The sequence below is a fragment of the Schistocerca cancellata genome, chromosome 1 (assembly GCF_023864275.1).
Source record: "Schistocerca cancellata isolate TAMUIC-IGC-003103 chromosome 1, iqSchCanc2.1, whole genome shotgun sequence".
Taxonomy (NCBI): domain Eukaryota; kingdom Metazoa; phylum Arthropoda; class Insecta; order Orthoptera; family Acrididae; genus Schistocerca; species Schistocerca cancellata.
Genome location: NC_064626.1, coordinates 1,287,893,173 through 1,287,920,919, shown reverse-complemented (window position 1 = coordinate 1,287,920,919; position 27,747 = coordinate 1,287,893,173). Strand labels below are relative to the sequence as shown.

Sequence of the window (27,747 nt, the reverse complement as noted above, 5' to 3'; positions counted from 1 at the left end):
CATTATTGTTAAATAAAGTGGCTTAAGAACAAATATTGAATAAAAATTAAAATTGTAGAGCAGCCGTGAGTCGTATGTAATTTTCCTTTGTTTTGGCATGTTTCACTCGACTAACGCGAGCATCTTATGAAATTACATACTCGAGAGCTATTATATTACAAATACCGTGCTGTATGTGGAGCTGTCGTATGACGGACAATTAATTAAATAATGAAACATTCGAATTGTGTGTTATCTCTCCCGTGGATAGTCTTTGGTACACTTATCTTTGACAAGCGCGGCAAGAAGCGATTTAGAAATAGTAACCTGTATATGTGATGTTCGTTGTGAAACTGTGTTACTGTAACAGCCGACATGTCCTTGTGTGAGTCTCAAGAGAATGTGAACATATATTTTGTTATTCCTCGACAATGTTCGTCGGAGGAATCGTGTTCAAATGATATGAAGTCCGCGTACACGGTAATGAACCCATCTTAAACATTGTCACATTATTCAAAAGAATGTTAGCTTTTAGACCTGTGCGTAGAATAATACAATTAATTGTAATAATACAAGCAGCCCTTGTTGCTCCTTGTTGCTCCTTGTTCCTCCATGTAGTACCTCAGTTTATTTTCTAGTTACCGGTTGTCGGAGACGTTAACAACCGAAAGTAGCTGTAAAGGACAAAATTAGGGTGTAGAAATAAAAGTTTAAGAAGCACAGTTATTGCCTTTGCTTAAATAGCTCCAACGGTACATTGTTTGCTTTCATTTTTGCGTTTGAGACCCACATTGCTACTCAGAAATAATTCGTTATGTGAAATTAAAATGTTCTGTAGATCTCAGTGCTGCGCCACTAACTGCTTACGATTCTTTATTGAATGTATATATTAGCCTTGCTTCGATCTTCTTTAACAGCTATTATTTTTATTGGGCTAATCTACTGTTACTTCCTGACAGTCAGAGTTCCACAATCTGCGTGGAAGATTTGTTTTCATTCAATGTTTGCGCTCTGTAAGATTTCAAACTGCCCCTTAATAAATAAAAAGATTTCAGAAATGAAAATATCTGGAAGAGAGAGACAGTTTTTCTTATGTGTAGGCCACAGAGGATTATAACAGTCCTCACAGATCAGCTGTTTATCAGGTGTACTTACGTGTCGTTGCCAACAACAGTGTATATGAGTCTACTCGAAAGAACGTTAGTGATATGCCTGCTCGTATGTTATGCACACCTGTGCTTCAAAATTTAAAGAAAAAATTATTTTTGTCGTAATTCCGGGGAATTTGGACTTTATACATATTTTTTTGGTTGTGGCTTATTGAGGACCACATGGAAAAAAAATTCCTCATTTATCCTTTCTCTCCAGTAGCTTTTCATTGTTTCCCAGTGTAGTTCTTGGATTCATCTGTCCGTGTTGCACCTGTCTTTTTGTTTCTCTGCTGGAAGGCCTTGAAGCTTTTTACCATTGCTCTGAACATTTCTTTTTCATATTTCTTACCTCTTTCTTTCCATTTCCTGTAGGTCTGCTGTAACTTCTTTGATACATGTCACTAATGTTTGTGGGTTTCTGCCAGAAAAGCTAAAAATTCTTTTTGTTGTTGTTGTTTTCCCTCCTAGACGTGTTTTAGGTGTCCATAGAGTACACCTCTCTTTCTCGCTGTCTGATACTGTCTATTATGACATAAACTTATTTATTGCTCCTTAATTTTCATTGCTCATTTCTGGTCCCAAGCTTTCCCTGAGTCTTTCCATTTCCTTCTTTTTTTTCCCCCCTACCAAACTGTTTGGCTGTAGGCTAGGCTATCTAACGAAAAGTATTATGAAGCATAAAGGCATTCTTGTCTAATGACATGTTGTAATGCTAGAGTTTTGTTTTTAACCCTTTCAGACCCGAATTTTTTCTGGAGGAAGGAAATTTTTTTTAAAAATACTGTAATGGACTTGGATGATTTTTTAATGATTTTAGAAGCAATATTTATAAAAAGATATGTTGCCATTTTCGAAAAAAAAAATTGTACACATTTGTGTACACTGGGTCTCAATCAACACTGAAATCATAGCAGATAAAACTAATTTATTTAAACATTACACATAAATTTGAAATCATTTACACACAAAATACATGCGAAATTTGCCATAGTTTTAATTAAAAATGAAATGACTCAGGAATTATGTTCATTATGTGGTTCTAATTGACATGAAATGAACGGAAACAGTTTTTTTTCCTTTGACAAACAAAGATGTACATTACAGTTTTCATATTTATTCATGAATGTCCCTTGCATCCTGGAAATTTGCACCTGGTAGGCAGTGCACCACTTTCACGAAGAGGCAAGTGTTGTTCCATCAAACTGAATCTCTTCAGGAAGCCTAGTTTCTTCTCGTCGTCTTTGAACAGGTGTATCTGGAGGTGTGGCAGATGGTCGGCCTCATTTTCTATTCGAGGTATCCTGTTAGGGATGGCAGTATATATAGGCCAAACTTTATAGAACTTGTCTTTATTGTCTGCTGGTATAGACTTGTTGTTAACAAGATGTGAATTTGTTCTGAGTTGGAAGAATCTATTTCTGGGCATACTGTCCAAGAATAATTGCATTTTCAATGTTGTGTCCCAATACATTCGGACTCTAGGAAATTTTAGAGTTCCCATAATTATATGAAGCCCAAACAAGCTTTGGAGTTCCGCTGGTGTAGTTTGTTTGAAATTGCTAATTGTTCCACTCTGCCATGCATATATATTGGCCACGACATCTTGGTAGATGATTGTTGCAGTGTCTGTGTGTTTATGGGTTGCATTTTTTCATATGACTTGTCAAGCCAATGGCAGCACGGCATCTCTAGCCGCAGTTGTCACAAGTGTATCTGGCTGCTGAGGCAGGAGCAGTGGTAGCATTGCGAAGCTTTTTCTGCCTTAATCTGTCTAACAAGCCTTCATCATGCTTCGACATTCCAGATGATATATCATCACGCCACTCTGGTCTCATGTTAGCCTGTGCCTCCCATCTGTTTGTGTCGATTCCAAAGCTGTCCATATCTCGTTTACAGGAGTCCTTGAACCTCAATACAGGACGTCCTACAGGTCTTTTAGCTATAGGGATCTCTCCAAGCATCACCTCACGTGGTTATCTGTCAGGATCCATACGGTGGACGTGTCCCAGCCAGCGGAGTCGTCTCTGCTTCAAGATAGCTGAAATACTGTTGCAGTTAGTTTTAGATAGCACTGCTTCGTTGGTCACTCGGTCCTTCCACGTTACTCCGAGGATGGATCTCAGGCACCGCATGTAGAAAGCATTAAGGTGATGTTCTTGTTTGGCATAGGTAGTCTATGTTTCCGATGCATACAAAAGGATGCTGAGGATGCAAGTTTGATATACAAGAATTTTGGTGGCCAAAGAGAGTTTGTTGTTTTTCCAAACACATGTAGAGAGTTTGCCAAAAGTTGTCGCAGCTCTGCCAATGCGAGCATCAATTTCCTTGTCAACAGACATGTTTGATTCTATAGTACATCCAAGATAGCAGAAGTTATCTACAACTTGCAGAGTAGTGCCATCTAGTGTGATATTCGGCTTTGTGTTAGTACCCTGAACCATAATTACGGTCTTACTGCTGTTTACACTCATCAAGAATAGGTGGCATGCGTGACTAAATCTTGATACTAGCTCTTGCAGCTCTTCTGCGGAGTTCGCAACAATTGCAGCAGCATCATCAGCATACAGGAGTTCGCGAGTGACTATCTCGTAGCGCTTTGTCTTACTCTTCAGAAGACTGACATTGAAAAGCCTCCCATCTTTCCTAGTATGCAGATGTACTCCAGCATTGCAATTCTCGAAAGCCACTTGGAGCAGACCTGATAGGAAAATTCCAAAAAGTGTAGGTGCCAACACACAGGCAAGGCATATAGGTTTGTCATATCAGCCATAGTACTGAACAGATCATTGGTAATGTACTTGCTGAAATAAGCTGAAGGAGAAAATATTTCCTGTTCTTCAATAAATTGTTCCCATTCGTAATGTGAATCCAGTATAGAGAGAGGACGATGACGCCACTTGATGTCTTTTTTTCTGACAAAAAGTATTTTACATCGCTGAGCTCATTGTTGGTAAGTGGATCACTGTCTTCAATATCACTATCATTGTTATCATTGTCACTGCACACACCACTTTCATTATTTGCAGTTGACTCATCATTGGTTTCTCCCCTGTTTATTTTGTCAGCCCCCACTCTGATTTCCTTCTCTCTTGAAGTACAGTAGAATTCTACATCAGGAAATGATTCTTCATCTGATGATAAATAGATATCCGACACCTCTCCATTCAGCAGCATCTCTAAAATGGCATCTGCATCTCACTCAGTGTTGAAATACTGTTTCTTCGACATGATCAACAGAACTGAAATATTCATAAATAATAATATCAGTAGTGGTATTTCCCTAAAATAATAATTTACAGTAGACCTAATGACATTGTCATCAACTGGAGCTTCAATGCTATGTCTATTTTCCTAATTGTTGCTCATAACAATACCTAGTAATACTACATGTTTCATATATTTTGAATAAATCCCAGTCAAAACTCATACAATCGTCAGGATAAAAAGAAACTGTTCCAACAAGCACTTCATGTAAAGGAAACACAAGGTACTCAAAGTTATGTAAAACCTTGTTCTTGAGACCTCATGGCTACAATTGTGCACACAGAAAAAATCACTTCTTTTTGTTGACTAAAACTAATGATTTTGAAATATTGATTGTTGTAATAAATAAATTGAACATTCTACAATGCTCATGCAAAACAACAATACTGGTACTCAGCTATAGCCTACTGTGGGTTATAGCTTACCAAAGACTACCAGGTACTTTCAAGGTCACCAACTGCTTTGCACTGCTACATTAATCTGTTGATATGTTTATAGGGAAATACGGAAGCGTCCGATCCCACCCGTCTGCTTTGACCCATGACGTCACAAATATGGCGGAAACAAAAACAAACACATACACTTTCCACAAGAAGCCTAATAACACTAACGGGACAAGCGCGGGAAATGGGGTGTTTTGGATGGGGGGGGCAAACTAAATATAAACAAATTTAGACGTCTTGCGTAGCCACAACGTGTAAGTGAAGACAGCCATGCATGAATACCCACCCACCTCCCCAGGGGTCGTAACCCCTGCAACCCATAGAAGATAAAGATGCTTCAGTAGCTGATTAGTGTTTTTTGTCTTTAAAAAAAAAAATCTCACGGGATAGAACGAACAGATCAGAAAAGTAAACAAAATAAGATAAAACAGAACTGGAGACAGCCACACTCAAACCAAACTCCGCGCCGTCATGACGTCACACACGACAACACCTTTCGTCACGGGTCAAAGCCGACGCGTGGGATCGGACGCTTCTGTCGACCCGTTTATAGTGCTGCACAACAGATGGCAGCACTTGTGCATGGTGAAAAGAATGAACATTCACAAATGTGTACATAAGCTCCAAATTGAGGAAAAATATTTCAGTTGCAGTTAAGACGTGAAAATTAATGTAGGCCTACACAATTGTAACCACAGGGTCTGAAAGGGTTAAGGATGAGGATTTATTATTAGGCTACATAACAAAGTTCAGTGAAAAGCCACTTCCATTTTTCCATGTCATTGCTAAGTTAACATGTTATCTAAAGCATTCAGTTGTATTATTTCACCTAAGTTTTTAAATTTTGTGGTCATTTTTATTGTTTCATAATCAGCTTCCATATTATTGGTGCCTTCTTTGCATCTGTCATGCACTGGTTTTTCAGATTGGGTTAGTTAGATTTACTTTCATTCCAATTGATCCGTATTGAAGAGGTCCTCCAGGATGTAGAATATGTCAGAAAAACAATACAGGGTTATTACAAATGATTGAAGCGATTTCACAGCTCTACAATAACTTTATTATTTGAGATATTTGCACAATGCTTTGCACACACATACAAAAACTGAAAAAGTTTTTTTAGGCATTCACAAATGTTCGATATGTGCCCCTTTAGTGATTCGGCAGACATCAAGCCGATAATCAAGTTCCTCCCACACTTGGCGCAGCATGTCCCCATCAATGAGTTCGAAAGCATCGTTGATGTGAGCTCGCAGTTCTGGCACGTTTTTTGGTAGAGGAGGTTTAAACACTGAATCTTTCAGATAACCCCACAGAAAGAAATCGCATGGGGTTAAGTCGGGAGAGCGTGGAGGCCATGACATGAATTGCTGATCATGATCTCCACCACTACCGATCCATCGGTTTCCCAGTCTCCTGTTTAAGAAATGCCGAACATCATGATGGAAGTGTGGTGGAGCACCATCCTGTTGAAAGATGAAGTCGGCGCTGTCGGTCTCCAGTTGTGGCATGAGCCAATTTTCCAGCATGTCCAGATACACGTGTCCTGTAACGTTTTTTTCGCAGAAGAAAAAGGGGTCGTAAACTTTAAACCGTGAGATTGCACAAAACACGATAACTTTTGGTGAATTGCGAATTTGCTGCACGAATGCGTGAGGATTCTCTACTGCCCAGATTCGCACATTGTGTCTGTTCGCTTCACCATTAAGAAAAAATGTTGCTTCATCACTGAAAACAAGTTTCGCACTGAACGCATCCTCTTCCATGAGCTGTTGCAACCGCGCCGAAAATTCAAAGCGTTTGACTTTGTCATCGGGTGTAAGGGCTTGTAGCAATTGTAAACGGTAAGTCTTCTGCTTTAGCCTTTTCCGTAAGATTTTCCAAACCGTCGGCTGTGGTACGTTTAGCTCCCTGCTTGCTTTATTCGTCGACTTCCGCCGGCTACGCGTGAAACTTGCCCGCACGCGTTCAACTGTTTCTTCGCTCACTGCAGGCCGACCCGTTGATTTCCCCTTACAGAGGCATCCAGAAGCTTTAAACTGCGCATACCATCGCCGAATAGAGTTAGCAGTTGGCGGATCTTTGTTGAACTTCGTCCTGAAGTGTCATTGCACTGTTATGACTGACTGACTGTGAGTGCATTTCAAGCACGACATACGCTTTCTCGGCTCCTGTCGCCATTTTGTCTCACTGCGCTCTCGAGCGCTCTGGCGGCAGAAACCTGAAGTGCGGCTTCAGTCGAACAAAACTTTATGAGTTTTTCTACGTATCTGTAGTGTGTCGTGACCATATGTCAATGAATGGAGCTACAGTGAATTTATGAAATCGCTTCAATCATTTGTAATAGCCCTGTATTTAAAATTCAGACAAATAAGCTAATGTACCATTCCACAGGCCCCAAGTGGAATGACCATCATTTTTAATGAACACTATATGAAAGGATCATTTTACAAATACCAATGCACTGAATTTAAAATAAAAAAATTATTTATTCATTTATAAGGTAATAAATATGTAATACAACTACTATAATACTTACTTAAACTGAATTTCATTAGTTATTAAGCTTTTTATGGCTGCTGGCAAGTTATTGAAAATGTGTGTCCCTGAATAATGCACACCTTTTTGTACAAGAGTAAGTGAATTTAAATCCTTGTGAAGATTATTCTTATTTCTAGTATTGATTCCATGAATTGTGTTGTTGGTTTGAAAAAATGATATATTTTTAATGACAAATTTCATTAAAGAATAAATATATTGGGAAGCAGTAGTTAGTATCCCTAGTTCCCTAAACAGGCTTCTGCAGGATGTTCTTGAGTTCACACCACATAACTCTTACTGCACTTTTTTGTGCCCGGAAAACTTTAGCTTGGCCTGATGAATTACCCCAAAAAATTCAGAACAAAAAGAGGATAGGTTCCTTATACAGAAATACGTAAAAAAGTCTAATAAACATGGGCTCCAAATTGCTCCTGAAGTTTTATGACCACTTATTTGTCTTCAATACGATAAAACAGATCTCATTTATTGCACAGTCTTTACTTTCCATATTTTGAGAGGAGGCAGTATTGATAAAGGAAAATGTTCAGTAAACATGGGGTCTAGGATGCATACTTAAAGAGCTGTGATCACTCGTTCGTCTTTGCTTGTGTGAAATATATCTCTTCTGCTGAACAAAATGCTCTAAGCTCCGAAAATAAACATTAGAGCCACTTTTTACTAGACCTTTTTTCTTGTTTTGGTCCATACTACCTTCTCCCAAAATATGAAAAGCAAAGACCTTGCTGTGGAAGGGATGTTCATAATATTGAAGATGAAAAGGTGCTCATCTCTCAGGTTGCCCTCTTTCCTCACAATTATGATTTTTACATTTATTCTTCTGTTCTTTTCCTGATTAGGCCTTCCTTATTCAGTACACAACTGAGTGCTGTGGACAATCCATTGCCATCTCTTACACTAGTTTTGTTCTTAAAAGCTGTGGTGATTTGATGTCAAATTCAGTTTTGTATTTTTAATGTCTAATATGATTGCAACTAATTTGTCAACTCCAGACTCTTTTTTAGTACGTTGGATGATAATTCTCTATCAGTCTGATCGTATGCTCTTTTGAAGTCTTAGTGTTACATTAAGGCTTTTGGCTCTCATTCTTCAATGCCTTATTAAATCTTCTGCTTGTAAAATGTTTTAATTCGTCCTAGGTGCTCTCCTAATTGTTGATCTTGTGGGCTTTCAGTTGATGTTGTATTTGTTTTGAAAGCATTTTGTAAGTTATTAGTAAGAAGGAATTTCCTGTGTAGTTACTGGGGGTCTCCTTTTTTTGAGCTGTTTTCCAGTCTTCTAGTCTAGTTTCTGTATCCCAGACTTCCTGAAAAAAATCTATGTTGCTTCCTGACTGTCCTAACATGTGCAATGTTCCACATTTCAGCAGATATTGAATCTTGTTTCATTCTTCAGATCTATAATGATATGTTAGATTTATGCTGTGCTGGAAGGTTCTGAGTTTTAGGAAGCGCATGCAGGATTTTGTACTATAAAGTTGGTTCTTCACAATATAAGTTCTTCAAATAGCTTGCTAGTATTTAAAGGTTCTCTTGATTCTTTGGGCATTATTTTCCTTCTTCAGTTTTGAATGCAATGATGCGTGTGCATACTTTCGAAAGGCCGCACATGCAGCAGCGCTGTCGTCCACAGAGGGCGCCTCGGCCTCAGTTCTTTATGTGTATTCCTACAGATCTTTATATAGCCTACATAATTCGTTTCTGCTGAGTGTTACTTAAATGCTGTGTTCAGGTTGTTAATGCTCCTGTGGAATAAAGCTGTGTGTTCAGTCTGTTGGTTGTATACTTAATTGCAACATGATTGGCAACAAGTGGGTCCTGTTCTCTTTGCAAATTTCTACTCTGGGTGGTCCATGATGTATTCTCACTATGGCTGATGGTGTTGCAGAGGACATTTTAAGTTGGTTGGTCAAACAGCTAGAAACAGGTACCTGAATCATTGGCTTCTGTTTTGTCTAGTCAGCATGCTCCTCAGTCTGTGTCACCTTTGTTTTGCCCTCCACAGCACACATGGTTTATCCACCTTTCTTTTCTACATATGATGAGATTGTCGAGGAATGGGATGTTTACGACAAAACTTTCTTGCGTTTGGGATGGTTGACACTGTGGGTTTGGGGGTTAGAATAAGTCCGTGGTATTCCTGCCTGTCGTTAGAGGCGACTAAAAGGGTTTGACCTCCATATTTCCAAATTCTTCCGAAGAGCGAGTCAATTGGGGAAGGGCGCCTTATGTGGTGCATTGTGTCCATTGTGCCTTGAGACCTTTAGCCAGCTTTCTCGTTGTCGCATTGCCATCCCGCTTGTTCTCCATATCTTGGATGAGGATACATGCCTGGGTGCGATTTCCACCGTGCGCTGTGCAGTGTTGCTTTTTGCGGAGACAACGACCGTGGACTTCCTTGCACCTAATATCCAGCACGGTAGCCAGTCTGTTGTGGTGGGGCCACCATGTATCCTGTTGGTTGTAGCCCCCTGACAACACAGGGATCGCTCTGCTGATGCCTGCACCATTAACTCTGCATGTATGCCAAGGAGTAGATGCCTATCTCCCTGGGGCATTGGGACTCCCAGCAGTGGTCATCCTGCCAGATGGCCCTTGCTGGGGCTGGGTGGCACCTGTGGGGAAGGCCCTTGGTCGGAGTGGGTGGCATCAGGGCGGATGACCCGCAATGAAGCGTGATACATCAGTTCTTGCTGGTGGCCAGCCAACAGCAGTCTCTAAGCATTCCCGGGCTCAGTTCAACTCTCAGAAATACGATCCCAAATCATTCCCCTCCTTGGCCACACCGTGGGAGGAGCATAAGACTCAGGATGGCAGTGACACTTACTCACCCTGGTTCCTAGTTTGTACGAGAGGTGACGGGAAGTCTTACGTGGCAACAAAGCCTCAATTCTTCGTAGAACATTTAGAGGACAAGTTTCGGGAGTTGGAGGGCTTGTCCAAAATGTGCTCTGGGTCAGTATTTGTAAAAACGGCATCCTCTGCCCAGTCACGAAGGTTACTTGTTTGTGACAAGTTGGGGGGATGTTTCAGTTACCACCACGCCCCATAAGAGTTTAAATATGGTCCAGGGTATTATTTTCCATAGGGATCTCCTTTTGCAGTCTGATGACAAGCTGCGCACCAATTTAGAGCGTCGATGTGTTCATTTCGTCTGGCATGTTCATCGGGGACCGAAAGATAATCAGATTGCTACCGGTGCCTTCATCTTGGCCTTCGAGGGTGATACATTACCGGAGAAGGTAAAGGTGACGGTCTACCGCTGCAATGTCAAGCCCTATATCCCTCCCCCAATGCGGTGCTTTAAGTGCTGAAAGTTTGGCCATGTCTTCCCGCTGTACTTCCAGTCTCACATTTCAAAATTGCAGATGCCTATCACATCCCAATACTCCCCCGCCTCCCATCTGTGTCAACTGCGGAGAGCATCATTCACTTTGCTCGCCAGACTGCAGGATCTTACAGAAAGAGCGGAAAATCATGGAATATAAGACCCTGGACCAACTGACCTATACTGAGGCTAAGACGAAATATGAATGACTCCATCCTGTGCGCATGACTTCCTCATATACCGCTACTACGACAACCGTGATAGCCCCATCAGTTCAGCGAATTCCAGTTGGCTCACCAAGCCACACAGCTCCACATGCCCCCTTGCCCATGGGGGGCACTATACACCCTGTTGCTCCTGCGCCACCTACCTCAGGAGCAACACCCCTCTACCCATCGGGGACGTCCATCCCCACTTCTAAGACACAGAAGTGTCCAACTTCTTAGGGTCCTCTCACTCGCAAGGGGTCCCTTGGGTCCCTCCCTTCCCAGGTTTCCACAAGTGGGAAGGATGACGCCCAGCAGTGGCATAAGTGCCCACAACCAGCTGGTTTTAGGGCTTCGCGATCCTCCTCCGTCCCGGAGACTGAATCGGTGAAGCCCTCCCAGCCAGTCAAACCCAAGGAGCAGCGAGAAAAGTCCAAGAACAAGACGTCTAAGATGAAGGAACTTGCGGTGGCACCCACCCCACTGCAAGCTACAAGCTCTGCGTCTGAGGCGAGGTAGATATTCTGGCGTCCGCTGAGGACCTAGATCTCCCTAGACTCTCAGACACAATGGATGTCACTTGCACAGGTACTCAATCAGTGGCAGCAGCTGACCCAGTGGTGTAATCTGCTTCATCGGTCCCTTCACGCCTTTCTCGGCCATGGACGGTGTCATCCTTCAGTGGAACTGCAGCGGTTTTTTCTACCATCTTGCTGAGCTCTGACAACTTCTCAGCCTTCACCCTTTCCTCTGCATTGCTCTTCAGGAAACTTGGTTTCCGGCAATGCGAACCCCCGCCCTCCGTGGCTATCGGGGTTATTATAGGAAATGGGCAGCTTATGAGAGGGTATCTGGTGGCGTCTGCATCTATGTCGTTCACTCCCTTTACAGAGTGTCTGTCCCTCTACAAACATCTTTAGAGGCTGTCACTGTTCGGGTGTGCATGCCTCTGGCTGTTACTGTCTGCAGTCTCTACCTTCCACCGGATGGTGATGTCCCGCAGCATGTCCTGGCTGAGCTGATACCCCAATTGCCGCCACCTTTTCTGTAACTGGGCGACTTCAACGCCCATAACCCTCTGCGGGGTGGATTAGTGGCAACAGGTCGAGCCAGCATCGTTGAGCAAGTATGGGCACGGCCCGACCTTTCTCTTTTAAATACTGGTACTTTCACACAATTCAGTGTGGTGCATGGCATGTACTCGGCCATCAATCTTCCGATCTGCAGCCCTAGCCTATTACCATCTGTCCAATGGAGTGTGCATGACGACTTGTGTGGTAGTGACCATTTTCTGTCACTGCCTCAGCGTCACTCTTCTGGGCGCCCTGCAGATGGGCTATGAATAAGGCTGACTGGGACCTCCATTGCCACTATTGAGCCTGCTTCCAATGGCACCATCGGTGCTGTGGTTCACTCAGTCACCATCGGCATCGTTACTGCCGCAGAAACTTCCATTCCCTGTTCTTCTGCGTCCCCTCGGTGGAAGACTGTGCCTTGGTGGTCGCCCGAGATCGCTGAGGCGATTAAAGATCGCAGGCGGGCACTCCGGTGTCACAAGCGGCATCCCTCATTGGAACACCTCATCGCCTTGAAACGGCTCCGTGCGCGAGCCCGCCGCCTCATTCGCCGATGTGAGCAGGGGTGCTGGGAAATGTATATCTCCACCAGCCATGAGGTAAGGCATTGGGAGCAGGGGTTGTGTAATGATGGACGAGTATATTGTGTAGGTTCGGTGGATGGCGGAATACCATGGTAGGAGGGGTGGGAAGGATAGCGGATAGGACATTTCTAATTTCAGGGTACGACGGGAGGTAATCGAAACCCTGGCGGAGAATATAATTCAGTTGCTCCAGTCCCAGGTGGTACTGAGTTACGAGGGGAATGCTCCTCTGTGGCCGGACTGTGGGAGGTGGTGGGAGACTGGAAAGATAAGGCACAGGAGATTCGTTTTTGTACAAGGCTGGGAGGATAATTACGGTCAGTGAAGGCTTCAGTGAGACCCTCGGTATATTTAGAGAGGGACTGCTCATCACTGCAGATGCGACGACCATGGATGGCTAGGCTGTACGGAAGGGACTTCTTGGTATGAAACGGGTGGCAGCTGTCGAAGTGGAGGTGTTGCTGGTGGTTAGTAGGTTTGATATGGATGGAGGTACTGATGTAGCCATCTGAGAGGTGGAGGTCAACATCTAGGAAGGTGGCTTGTTGGGTTGAGTTGGACCTGGTGAAGCAAATGGGGCTGAAGTTGTTGAGGTTCTGGAGGAATGTGAATAAGATGTTCTCACCTTCAATCCAGATAGCAAAGATGTCATCAGTGAATCTGAACCAGGCGAGGGGTTTAGGATTCTGGGTTTTTAGGAAGGATTCCTCTAGATGGCCCATGAATAGGTTAGCATAGGATGGTGGCATGTGGGTGCCCATAGCCGTACCGCGGATCTGTTTGTAGGTAATGCCTTCAAAAGAGAAGTAATTGTGGGTGAGGATATAGTTGGTCTTGGAGACTAGGAAGGAGGTTGTTGGTTTGGAATCCATTGGGCGCCTGTAAAGGTAGTGTTCAATAGCAGTAAGGCCATGGGCATTAGGAAAGTACAGGGAGGTGGCATAAATAGTGACTAGCAGGCACCGTGTGGTAAAGGGAAAGGAACTGTGGAGAGTAGGTTGAGGAAATGGTTGGTATCTTTTATATAGGAGGATAGGTTCCGGGTAAGTTACAATAAACAGAGTATTCCTATTCTTGGCCAATTCTCTGCCCCAGTAACCTACGAGTCAGAAGTCTGATCACTATTTGGATTAGATGCTTTTAAGCTGTTAAGTTTTGCCTCTTCAGATAACTTGAAATTAGCGTCTAAACAAGTGCCTTAGATGCGTTAAGTTTTGAATTTTTCTCTTTGTTCTCTTATGAATTGGGGTGTGCCAAAAATTTTCAAGCACACATTATCGTGAAGCATTCTGCTCAGCCTCCTTTTCTTCCGGGCCCGTGTGGTCTCAATGGCACTCAGGGAACAAGTCAAAGATGAATTACATTGCCTCAAGAAATCTGGTGTTTGGTCTATTACTTAAAGTGAATCGTCTGCCCCCTTAGTTATAGTAAAGAAACCATTCAGCCTGTTGTGCCTCTGCAGCGATTTTAAAGTTTCTGAAATGCTCAACCTATAGTGGATACATACCCGATACCACATCTGGATGAACTCTGTGCAAAGTTATCAGGTGGTGAACATGTCTCAAAAACTGACTTCTCAGATACTTGTTTACAACACCCTGTAGATACAGAGACACGTCTATCAGTTCTCGATACCCCTTTTGTGCTGTACCAATATTTATGGTTGCCTTTTGGAGTCATTAGTGCTCCCACTATTTTTGAACATTTTTTGGAACAACTTGGAGCATCTGTGCCAGATTGTGGAAACTACAGTATTTGGTTGGTTGGTTGGTTTTGAGGAAGGAGACCAGACAGCGTGGTCATCGGTCTCATCGGATTAGGGAAGGATTGGGAAGGAAGTCGGCCGTGCCCTTTCAGAGGAACCATCCCGGCATTTACCTGGAGTGATTTAGGGAAATCACGGAAAACCTAAATCAGGATGGCCGGACGCGGGATTGAACCGTCGTCCTCCCGAATGCGAGTCCAGTGTCTAACCACTGCGCCACCCCGCTCGGTACAGTATTTGGATGACATTGTAGTTCCCTGTGCCTTCTATGAGGAACATTTTAAAAATCTCCCTACCCTTTTTTTTATTTCCTTCAAGTGGCTGAGATAAAGTGTAATTGAGAAAAATGTCAATTTTTTCAACCTTCTGTCTTTTATCCTGGGCTTGAATTTTCTTGAAGGGGTCTCAAATCCCTGCAACAACATGTTTCTGCAATTGTGTTGCTTCCTTGCCCTATGTCAGTTGAAGAACTTCAGGTCTTTTAGGCAAAGTCGCCTACTACCATAAATTTTTGCCTGGGGCAGTGACAGTCCAGCAGCTGTTACATCTGTAGCTGCACAGAGGGTCTCAGTTTTGCTGGTTTCTGGCTTGTGACACCACATTTTCCACCATTAAGACCATTTGAGTTGGCACCCAGCTTAGTAATGCACCAACCAGGCCTTCACTTGGTCCTTGTGATGGACATTTCACAATACATGTTGGGGGTGGTACTGGTCCATAGATGTCACGATGGCTCAGAGTGGCCTATTGCATATGCCTCAAAAACGCTGACTACTTCTCAGTCAGAAGTATTGTGTATGCTGTGAATACATTCCATGTTTATATCTGTGGTACCAAATTTCACCTGGTCACGGGTCACAAACGATTGTTTCCTTGTTCCGTCCTTCTACATCGTTACCAGATAAAGCAGCACATCGCATTCAGTGTTGGGCTCTTTTTCCTTTCGTGGTTAAACTGTGAGATTTATTTGTGCCCTACAAATCAATAAGCAAATGCGTACGCTTTGTCCTTCCTGCTGGCTGGTCCGGACTCAGTATTTCATCAGGAGGAATTGCTTTGTTTCCACTGCAGATGGTTGATGGTTTATCTATAACTAGCACACGGATCACGAAGGCTGTAGCTTCGGATCTCATTTTGTGGAAAGTCATAACATTGGTACAACACGGTTGTCCAGATTCGACACCTTCTCGTGTGTTCGACCCCTTTGTAGTTACTATGTATTTCGACATACTTTCTGTTGTGGGTGTTATTCTGCTTTGACATGTATCGCTTGGCCTCTTGGGTAGTGATCTCCTCAGTGCTTCCTTCGGAAGTTCTCTGTTTATTACATGCAGGTCATTGGAATGTATCACATACGAAAGTGTTGGCCCGTCAACACATCTTTTGGCCTGGCTTGGACTGTAATGTTACCCACCTGGTTGCCTCCTGTTCAGTGTGCAAAACACAAAGCAGCGCCCAGACCGTCGTCATCCCTTGGCCTGCGCTGTGGCATATGTGGGATTGTAGAAGTGTGGATTTTGATGTGGACGTTAGTCTCCATTGCTCAGCTGGAGAAGTGCAAGTCTTCTTCGTCTCCTCTCGCGAGGAATGGATGCCTTTGGTCACTCCCTTCCCAGGTTCCTACTAGTGCCGAAGCTGATGCCTGCCAGTGGCTGAAGCAACCACAGTTAGCTGGTTGTAGAGCTTCACGCTCCTCCTCAGTCCCTGAGACTGAACCAGTGAAGCCCTCCCAGCCGGACAAACCTAAGGAGGACCCAGATCTCGCTGGGCCCTCTCACACAATAGATATCGATTGCACAGGTACTGATCTGGTGGCAGCTGGTGACCCTGAGGTGTAACTGGCTCATTGAATGTTCCATGCCTTCCCAGTCTCACGATCGTGTAATCTTCCAGTGGAAGTGCGGCGGTTTTTCCACCACCTGGTTGAACTACAGCAACTGTTAAGCTTTACACCTGCTTTCTGCATTGCCCTTCAGGAAACCTGGTTCCCGGCAATGCGGACCCCTGCTCTCCACAGCTATAAGTGTTGCTCTCCGCAGCTATAAGTGATATTACAGGAACCGTAGCAACTATAATAGTGTTAGGTGGGGTTTGCGTCTATGTTCTGAACTCAGTATGTAGTGAACCTGTGCCCCTTCAAACCCCCCTTGAAGCTCTGGCTGTCAGAATGACGACGACGCAGGAAATAACTGTCTGCGATGTATATCTTCCTCCAGACGTTGCAGTGCCCCTGAAGGTATTGACTGCCCTGATTGATCAGCTCTCTAAACCTTTTCTACTTTTGGGAGATTTTAACACCCGTAACCCTGTTGTGGGGTGGTGCCTGCTTACTGTCCGAGGTAGGGAGGTCGAAAATTTGCTGTCACAACTCGACCTGTGCCTCTTAAATACAGGTACCCCCATATATTTCAGTGTGGCACATGGCACACATTCGGCACTGATCTCTCGGTTTGCAGTTCTGGCCTTCTCCCATCTGTCCACTGGAGAGCACATGATGACCTGTGTGGTAGTGACCACTTCCCCATCTTCCTGTCACTCACCTGATGTCATACCCATGGACACCTACCCAGATAGGCTTTAAACAAGCCAGACTGGAAAGCCTTCACTTCTTGCTGTCACCACTAAATCTCCGCCACATGGTGCCATCGATGTTGTGGTTGAGCAGGTCACCACAACGATCCTTTCTGCAGCCTAAAATGCGATCCATTTTCTTTGGGTGCCCCCCGCAGAAGACAGTCCTTTGGTAGTCGCCGGAAGTTGCTGAGGCAATTAAAGGGTGTCAACGAGCTCTACAACAACAAATGACACACTTCCCTAGAGCACATAATAGCCTGTAAGCAATTCCATGCCCACGTTTGCCAGCTTATAAAACAACGGAAACAGAAGTGTTGCGAGAGGTGAGTGTCGACCATTGGGTGCCATATGTACCTTCCCAAGTCTGGAGGAAGGTCCGGCGTCTTTTTGTGTACCAGACCCCAACAGGTGTCCCCGCCATTAACATAACTGGCGTGTTATCTACTGATGCAAATGCAATTGCTAACGACTTTGCTGAGCCCTATGCTCTAGCCTGTGTGTTGGAGAACTACCCCACCCTTTAGCACCCTTAAACGGCAGGTAGAAAGGAAAGTCCTCTCATTCACTTCACGCCACAGTGCACCCTATAACGCTCCATTTACAGAGTAGGAACTTCTCAGTGCCCGGCCAGATCAGATCGACAGTCAGATGATTAACCATCTCTCGTTTGACTACAAGCGACATTTCCTCGTCATCTTCAGTCGGATCTGGTGAGATGGCGTCTTTCCAACGCAATGGCGTGTGTGTTGGCGTGTGTGTGTGTTGGCGTGTGTGTGTGTTGGCGTGTGTGTGTGTTGGCGTGTGTGTGTGTTGGCGTGTGTGTGTGTTGGCGTGTGTGTGTGTTGGCGTGTGTGTGTGTTGGCGTGTGTGTGTGTTGGCGTGTGTGTGTGTTGGCGTGTGTGTGTGTTGGCGTGTGTGTGTGTTGGCGCGTGTGTGTGTTGGCGCGTGTGTGTGTTGGCGCGTGTGTGTGTTGGCGCGTGTGTGTGTTGGCGCGTGTGTGTGTTGGCGCGTGTGTGTGTTGGCGCGTGTGTGTGTTGGCGCGTGTGTGTGTTGGCGCGTGTGTGTGTTGGCGCGTGTGTGTGTTGGCGCGTGTGTGTGTTGGCGCGTGTGTGTGTTGGCGCGTGTGTGTGTTGGCGCGTGTGTGTGTTGGCGCGTGTGTGTGTGTTGGCGCGTGTGTGTGTGTTGGCGCGTGTGTGTGTGTTGGCGCGTGTGTGTGTGTTGGCGCGTGTGTGTGTGTTGGCGCGTGTGTGTGTGTTGGCGCGTGTGTGTGTGTTGGCGCGTGTGTGTGTGTTGGCGCGTGTGTGTGTGTTGGCGCGTGTGTGTGTGTTGGCGCGTGTGTGTGTGTTGGCGCGTGTGTGTGTGTTGGCGCGTGTGTGTGTGTTGGCGCGTGTGTGTGTGTTGGCGCGCGTGTGTGTGTTGGCGCGCGTGTGTGTGTTGGCGCGCGTGTGTGTGTTGGCGCGCGTGTGTGTGTTGGCGCGCGTGTGTGTGTTGGCGCGCGTGTGTGTGTTGGCGCGCGTGTGTGTGTTGGCGCGCGTGTGTGTGTTGGCGCGCGTGTGTGTGTTGGCGCGCGTGTGTGTGTTGGCGCGCGTGTGTGTGTTGGCGCGCGTGTGTGTGTTGGCGCGCGTGTGTGTGTTGGCGCGCGTGTGTGTGTTGGCGCGCGTGTGTGTGTTGGCGCGCGTGTGTGTGTTGGCGCGCGTGTGTGTGTTGGCGCGCGTGTGTGTGTTGGCGCGCGTGTGTGTGTTGGCGCGCGTGTGTGTGTTGGCGCGCGTGTGTGTGTTGGCGCGCGTGTGTGTGTTGGCGCGCGTGTGTGTGTTGGCGCGCGTGTGTGTGTTGGCGCGCGTGTGTGTGTTGGCGCGCGTGTGTGTGTTGGCGCGTGTGTGTGTTGGCGCGTGTGTGTGTGTGTGTGTGTCTCTGTGTATTGCTATTTGCACCTTGTACTATCTTTGGCCTGGCGCTTATAGTTCCGGCTGTGCGGTGTGCGAGCAGTTGTTCAGTTGGCGTGGAGCAGTGAGCAAATCACCGAGACGCGTAGTTTGGCCGAGGCCGCTGGCGGCATCCATGTGGCGTCAGAATGTGTTGTGCCGTTCCCATTGCTACGAGGTCCGTGGCTCACCGATCCTGGACGTGAAGGTTGAGTTTTGACTTAATCTACCAGCAAGACTGTTCACATTGTGTCATTTGGATTACATTGTCGGCTGTTGGGACATTCCCGCGAGCAACGTGTGTTTTCGAGTTGTCAAATTTTAGTCACCCTCTGGTGGAGTTTTTGTACTTAGTTATTTTGGATTGAAGTGCACCAGCGGAATCTTCTGCCTTCTGGCCATTAACGATCCGGTTACCTGCCCTGGCTATTGACGTAAATTCAGGCAGTGTATTTTCGTCGTCATGTTGTCACTGTCCAGCACGGTGTGTAGTTTGACAGCTGAATGTATAACTGGTTGTGGGCGCCAATGCTTTCTACGTTGTTTCATTGAACTCCCTGTTGAGTGCTGGTCGAGTGGAGCAGAAGTTACCTTGTCGGTGCGTTCTTTGACTGACTGTTGGTTCGGTTGTCGTCGGATCGAGAATGGTTGGGCCGTCTGTCTGTCTCACTTAAGTGTCGTTAGTGTTTGAATTCCTGGCCAACCCTTGGAAACTTCTGAGTGCCGTTGGGTGGTAGTGCCTTTTCTCATTTGTTCTTGTTGTTTGTATTTGTATGGCTTCCAGCCGATTGTTCAATTAATGTTGTTTTGCCCTTAAGGTGTAAGATTGTTTGGGCCTTCAGCCTAATTGAAAGAACTGATTTAAGATAAGGACTTCTGCCTTTTAAATTCCTGATTTTGGTTTGAGTCTTAAGTTATTGGCTTTCAGCCGATTTTAGATTAAGGTGGTCTTGCCCTTAAGGCATGAGATTGTATTGCGCATTCAGCCTGTAATTAAGTTCCAAAAATTAATGGTGTGTTTTTTTAAAAAAATTCTTGGCTCTTGTAATCTTTGGTCAAATAAATAGTTGTATGTTGGACTGTAACTGACAGTCACGTATTTTGGCCCCTTTCCACAATTTAGGCTACCTGTCCTGTCCTGTCCTGCGGGTTTAGCAGGGTGTCTCAATGTGGATAGCTACCAGCCCTTCAGCCTCACCATCTTTCTTTGTAAGCTGCTGGAATGTATGGTGTGTTGGCGGTTGGGTTGGGTCCTGGAGCCACATGGCGTATTGGCTCCATGTCAGGGCAGCTTCCATCAAGGTCACTCTACCACTGATAATCTTGTGTCCCTCGAGACTGCCGTTCGAACAGCCTTTTCCAGACGCCAGCATCTGGTTTCTGTCTTTTTTGACTTACTTAAAGCATAAAACATGACCTGGCGACATCAGGTCCTTACCACATTGTACAAGTGGAGTCTCCGGGGCTCGCTCCCGATTTTTATCCAGAACTTCCTGTCACTCTGTACTTCCCATGCTAAAGTCGGTGCCTCCCCTTATTCAGGAGAATGGCGTTCCACAGTTCTCTATATCGAGTGTCTCTCTATTTTTAGTGGCTATTAATGGTCTAGCAGCAGCTGTAGGGCTGCAGGTCTCACCTACTCTGTATGCGGATGACTTCTGCATTTTATACTGCTCCTCCAGCACTGGTGTTGCTGAGCGGCACCTACAGGGAGCCATTCACAAGGCGCAGTCATGGGCTATAGCCCACGGCTTCCATTTTTCAGCCGCGAAGTCATGTGTCGTGCATTTGTCAGCGTCGCGCTGTTCATCCAGAACCAGAACTTTACATTAATGAAGATCCACTCACTGTAGTGGAAACATATTGATTCTTGGGGCTGGTTTTCGATGCCTGATTGACTTGGCTACCTCACCTTCATCAGCTTAAGCGGAATTGCTGGTAGCATCTGAATGCCCTCCGCTGCCTGAGCAACACTAACTGGGGTGCAGATTGCTCTATGCTGCTGCAGCTCTACAGAGCCCTTTTTCAATTCCGCGTTGACTATGGGAGTCTGGTTTACAGTTCAGCGGCACCCTCAGCGTTGGTTTTACTCGACCCAGTGTACCACTGTGGCATTCGCCTAGTGATGGGAGCTCGTAGGAAGAGTCCGGTGACCAGTGTTCTGGTGGAGGCCGAAGTCCCTCCGTTGAAGATTAGGCACGTACAACTGCTCGCCAGTTACGTTGCACACATTTGTAGTTCTCCTGCAGATCCAAATTACTGAATCCTTTCCCCAACCACGGTGGATCAACTCACGCTTCGGCGGCCCAAGTCGGGGCTTACGATAGTGATTCGCATCCGGTCGCTTCTGTCTCAACTGGTGTCCTTCCCTTTACAACCTCTCCTCGAGGTCCATTCACGTACACCTCTGTGGTGTACACCTAGGCCACAGATTCTTCTGGACCTTTCGCATGGCCCTAAGAACTCGGTTAACCCTGTGGCTCTCCGCTATCACACGTATCTGAGCCACGAAGTGATTTACACTGACGGCTCAATGGCTGACAGTCACATAGGCTTTGCGTATGTTCGTGGAGGACGTATTGAACAGCACTCCTTGCCACATGGCTGCAGTGTTTTCACTGGAGAGCTAGTGGCCATATCTTGTGCTCTTGAGTACATCCATTCGTGCCCTGATGAGTCATTTCTCCTGTGTACTGACTCCTAGAGCAGCCTACAAGCTATAGACCAGTGCTACCCTTGCCATCCTTTGGTAGTGTTTATTCAGGAGTCCATCTATGCCCTGGAGTGGTCCCGTCATTTGGTGGTGTTTGTGTGGACCCCAGGTGACATCGGAATCCCAGGCAGTGAACTTGCCGACAGGTTGGCCAAACAGGTCCAAACGGGCTACACGGAAACCACTTCTGGGAATGGGAATATCCAAAACTGACCTGTGTTCTGTCGTATACCACAGTGTTTTTCGGCTTTGGGAGACGTAACAGCATAACAGTAAGCACAACAAACTGCGTGTCATTAAAGAGACTACGAATGTATGGAAGTCTTCCACACAGTCCTCTCACAGGAAATCAGTTGTTCCCTGCCAGCTCCAAATTGGCCACGATTACCTCCTCCAACGTGAGGACCCACCTTGGTGTTGCTGTGGCTTACAAATGATGGTTGTCCACCTCTTGCTGGACTGCCCACTTTTAGCCGCTCTGCAGCGGACTTTTAACTTTCCCAGCACCCTACCTTCGGTGTTGGGTGACCGTGCCTCAACAGCGGCTTTAGTTTTACATTTTATTTGTGAGGCTGGGTTTTATCATTTGATCTAAGTTTTAGTGCATGTCCTTTTTCCTTCTGTGTCCTGCACCCTAGTGCTTTTAGGCTGGAGGTTATAATGTGTTGCAGAGTGGCTGGCTTTTCTCCTTTTTATTCTCATGGTCAGCCAGCCATGGTAATCTGCTTTGTTTTGATCTCTTCTACGTGTTTCTTGCATCTCTGTGGTTTTCTTGTCCGATTTTGTCCATTTTAGTGTTTGTTGCTCTTCTGTCATTCTTGTGGTTTCCTCCTTTTTTCCACTTGTGTTTTGTATGTCTCGATTATTTTACTCCCACCCTTGTGGAATTATTTTAATCGGAACGAGGGACCGATCACCTAGCAATTTGGTGCCTCCTCCCCTCCCCTCCTTTTAAATCAACCAACCAATCCCATGTGTGTGGAATATATTTAATTTTTATTGGCTTTAGTGATCTGTTTCTGTATGTGCACCCTTTCTAGCTTTTAAGTTGATGCTCTCTCTCTCTCTCTCTCTCTCTCTCTCTCTCTCTCTCTCTCTCTCTCTCTCTCTCTCTTTTATTTTAAAAAAGATTTGGCTACGTGTTTGTGACTTATAACATTTCCTGTGTTTTTCGCAGTTACTTAAAATATGTGGATGTTAATTTCAGGTTGAAGTCCCTGCTTAGGTGTGTTAGTCATTACCCAGTTTTGTTTTTCTTTGGGAGCTAGATACTCTCAAACAGCTTCCCTGCTATCTATCTTTTCCAGTATGGGCATTGAAGTACCCTTACATTGGATAGTTCATTACAGGGGACCCCAGCAGTTTTCAAATTTTTCTGGTTCTTTTAGTGTCTGCATTTATTGCAGTATGACAATTTATTAGTGTAATGTATGTTTGTGCATCACTTGATGAGTAAAAATCTTTGAATGAATTTACTATTGTCCTACTTAACAATGAATCTTGTTGCCAGGTGTGGCCAGTGCCTTTTTCAGTTGGAGTCCAGCTTTTCTTGCCTTTGATAATCCTATATCTCTCTGATTCTATAACGTCGTCATCAGTGTATACAGTTTCTTGAAGAGCTATGAGGCGTATTTGGTATTTGTCTAATACTTAAATTAATTGTTTTAGTCCTTAGTGTTTTCAAAAGTGATTTTATGTTTAGGGTGCATGAAGAAGTATTTCTTTTTTGTTCTTAGTTTCATATAAAGCTTCCAGAACACTGACTGTATCACATTTCATGTTTTCTGGGCTTCCCAGAATCGGGCGGCTGGTTTCTGAAACAGTTTTTCTGTTTTAGATTACCTCCTGTGGTCCTTGCATATGGAGATATTTATATCACATACAAACAAACAAAAAAAAATTGCTGTTCTTGTTGGGGAATGGGTCTGTGCCAATTCACATTTAAAACTTGAGATTCTGAGTCTCAGAGCACTATTTCAACTGCCCAGACGTGGTACAGATGCTGAACAAATATCACGCGATCTGGTTACAGACACATTTGGATTTTAATATGTTGCTTTTATATTATCTCTAAAAATAGGTTTGGCAGTTCTCTCGCACCAGCGCTCTTCATCTCCTCCACTGCTGTTGAGGTCTTCACTGTGCCACTGGCAAGGGGCCCTCACAAGGAATCATCGCCTGGGCCAGGTGAACTAGGGATGGCTGTTACCGTTGAAACAACCAGTTTTTGCTTATATCACCCACCCTCCCTGATGCCAGTTTAACCTGGGTGTTAAAACCACTCAGAATAATCAGTTTCTGGAAAGACAGATTTTTTGTTTTTATTCCTGTTATTTCCTGTAATAAATGTAGAAATTGGCTCAGTTAGTTTCAGGATACATAAATCAGAATACTAAACTAACTAGGCAAATAAAAAGAAAATGGTTCATCTACCATTTGCTGCCTTTCTTGAAAAGTAATAGCTGGCTGAATACTACAAAAAATCATTAGTATTCACTTAATTGATTCTACATTTTTGAAACTGTGCTCAAAAATCATGTTGTAATCAAGGATCCTACCACTATTTGGACATTAGGAATAGTCAATGCTAAATGGTGAAAACTGAGGTTGAAGAACTCTATTTTTTTGTGTTAATTTGTCCATTTTCAAGGGCTACAAACAGATAAAGGCCTGTTATGTAGACACAGGCAACAGTTCAGCTACTTTGTTTTTATTGAAAAACAGTGAATGAATTGTTAAATTTTCTCCTGCAATGCAAGTTTGTTGTGGCTCCTCCTGTTCTTAATCTTTTAAAAGCAACGGAGCATTGTACTTCATTGGTGCCACAGTTCGTAAAATATTTCCAGACTAGGGATGGTGCCATTCTGTAATACAGCTGATGTCTGATGACGACAGTGTGAAACTACCATACAGTGGGGGCAAGTATCGCACACTCGGGTACATTTTTTGTTGCAGCAGTGCTGTACCAATTCTCATGCCGTGCTTGTTGCTTGCTTCAGTCAGCATTGTTATTAAAATAGCACTGATCGCTTTTCCCATTTCTGTAATAATGCAATATTTCAAAGCAATGAAAATTTTATGAAAAAAAATGGCTGTTTTTTTAAAAAAGGCTTATTTGAAAACCAAACATTTTAACACTGCTGGTATGGCTAATTGGTATTTCGGTTTTTTAATAAGTTATTAGTAAAAATTAAAAAAAAACAAATGCTATAACAGAAACCAAACAAATACTAAAAGAATACTGCTATCAGTTTTAACTGGTCGGATTTTCCCATGCTTAAAGCAAACTAAGATTTCTTTTACGGGTTGTTATTTCTCTCCCTCCTCCTTTCTCAACCAAGGTTGGGAATCACTATTTGTTTATTTTTTCTGAAACTTATCCTGGATTATAAGACAGCGTGAGGTCTTCAGGTAGAAAGACAGAGTTGAATAGCACATGATGGGACATAATTTTATCATGGAATAATTACTCTGACTGTAACTGTCAGAAACTGAGTATTACCTTGTGGTATTTATGTTATGTTCAAATTGTTCTCATTACTATTTTGACACTTGGAAGCTCCAGTTAGAAGTTGTAGAGTAGAATCTGATGAGATGCTATGTTGTGTTGGTCTAATGTTCCTTCAGAAGTCCAGAAGATTGCCACACTTGTAGGATCTCCAGCCAAGTACCTTTGTCACTGAAGAGTTACATACTGATTATCGTTTTCAGTTGGCAGGGAAGATAGTGTATCGTTGTATGTGTAATGGTGTCAGGGGTGCGGATGCCATTATTAGCCAGAATGGATGTTTCCGCCTCAGAATGGCTTGAGTAGGAGCTGATAGCTGTTTGCTGCCAGTACCATGGCGAGTGTGGAATCAGTAGAGGCCATGCAGTAATAACATTCTTTACTCTGCAAGCCTTACATGCAGAGGGGTGTGCGTGCGTGCGTGCGTGTGTGCATGTGTGCGTGCGTGCGTGCACGTCATCCTTTGGTGGCATCACCTCAGGGCTTGGTACCATCATGTCAAGTGGCTGCACTTAGGCCAGAAGCTAGCTGATGATGCTGCTCGGCAAATGTGAAGCTGCTCAGTCCCATATAGGATTGTCTCTGTAGTCAGAAGTTCCAGAACCAGTATAGTATTAATTACAGGTATTGCCAGGGCTCAGCAGCGGGTATTTATAGACCCTTTGCCCAGCTATGTTATGACAGCACGCTGCCTTCATTTATGTATGTGACCGTGGCAGTTCAGAGTTGTTCCATGGCAAGTGGAAATTGAACCTACCACTGCAGCGGAATGTGGTCTTGCACATGATGAGCCACCAGTATTATAGCACCCGACAGCAGGATTTTGTAGCCAGCTCACCTGTCCACCCCTCAATGGGCTGTGAAGTCTGGTCTGTGGTTGTTGCCGCAACTTACAGTAGCTTCTTTCAGGGCTGGCTTGTTCCAATTTCAGTGTATAGTGGTCAATAAAATGTTAATAAATATCTGAAGTGTAATTGTCCCCTTTCAGGAGTCTTGTGATGAGGTACTTTACGTACCACTATTTTTTTCATTTCCACAACTATCTTTCCATAACAGCATTGCTTCTCTCGCTTTAGAACTGGATAGTGTGGACTATCCAAAACAATTATTCTGAAGCTGAGCCAGATAGTTGAAAGTGTTACAGATAAAGGCAAACTGTTGCTGTCACTGATCCCATATTCCTTCCATTTCAACTAAGTCATCTGTCATCATAGTTTTTATGTCCTCGAGACCCAAATTTCTCATAATAATCTGCCACATGGTATGTATGTCAGTTGTGCAATCGGGACAAATGCTACAGATGTGTCTGCATTCGTGATGGCACACTAAGAAAAACTGTTTTAATCCATTGTAACAAGCTAATTATTTTATCGGGGGGATTCAGTAGGCTGCACACGAATTGAAGCAACTGACAGAAACAGTCGAAATATGGATAATTTTGGAATAAGAACTTATGGTCTTGGAAGTCTTCCTGAGGCAGTGATAGTTGTAAAATGTAAGGAACAAAGTCAGTCAATGCATGTATGCCGTTAAGTTCAGCAACATAGTGTACTGTTTCTGTGTACGTACATACGCTTACCGTTAAGCGCATTCTGCTGTTGTCATACCGTTAAGATGTTGTGTATAAGTTGTTGCGTATGTACATCTGGTTTTTATTCATGTGCTTAAAGACAAGTGGATTGCTTACATTTCAATGTTGCTGTGGATTGGTGGTCTACACTGTGACATTGCTAGAAGTAACTGCAGTTTTTGTGATACGTACAGTGCTTTGCAAAATGGAATGGTATGCATCTGCAGAACTGAGACATGTATTTCCTGTATTGCAGAGCGACTGGCAGTGAATACAATGCTCAACACTTTTACCGCACTCAGTATCTGAACAGATCTCGACCACAGCTGTGAACATTCTTACCGTTCACCACCTGGTTGGGGAGACAGGAGCCTTACATTCAATGTGTCACGCGAGCCACCCTTACTTGATTAACTGGTATATGGAAGAACAGTCATCAAGCAGCACACATGCTGACACTCGTAACATACAGGGTGGCGCTCGATAAGTCACCTGATTTGTTTCATGAATAATACATTTGTTGAATGAGATTTTCACTCTGCAGCGGAGTGTGCGCTGATCTGAAACTTCCTGACAGATTAAAACTGGTGCCAGACTGTGACTCGAACTCGGGATCTTTGCCTTTCATGGGCAAGTGCTCTACCAACTGAGGCAAAGGCAAAGGTCCCGAGTTCGAGTCTCGGTCCGGCACACAGTTTTAATCTGCCACGAAGTTTCAACACATTTGTTGTGGAATAATCGGGTCTACTGCCAGATGTTTGTGTCGCTCTGGCACGATATTTCGGCCACATAACTAGTTGCCTTCTTCAGGTGCTACCTGAGACTGCCGTGCTGGAGGATCTTGTCCAGTACTGCCATAGCGACACAAACATCCGGCAGTAGACCCGATTATTCCACATGTCAAGATCTCGCCAGGAAAGCCTGAAGAGCTGAAACACATTTGTTGTTGACAAGATTTGTAATTTATTGATGTAGAAGTAAAGAATACGGCTTGGAAATACAACCTAATGAATCACATGTGCCATATGACTGCTGTTTTGGTTTACAACTTCAAGTGGCACACGTGCATTTGTGACAACTCTCTGACAAATCTTCTGGAATGGTGC

At 44.5% G+C, this 27,747-nt stretch overlaps 1 protein-coding gene across 2 annotated transcripts in view; it reads left to right on the top strand.

Annotated features, from left to right (window-relative positions):
- Positions 1-267: 267 nt before the first annotated feature.
- Positions 268-27,747, top strand: part of LOC126095167 (DNA topoisomerase 2-binding protein 1-A-like) — a 304,515-nt gene continuing 277,035 nt past the window's right edge. For both annotated transcript variants that reach the window (XM_049909903.1, XM_049909895.1), the window contains exon 1: positions 268-459. In XM_049909903.1, the coding sequence (XP_049765860.1) occupies positions 355-459 (105 nt within the window). In that variant the 5' untranslated portion in view covers positions 268-354. The remainder of the gene's footprint in view (positions 460-27,747) is intronic.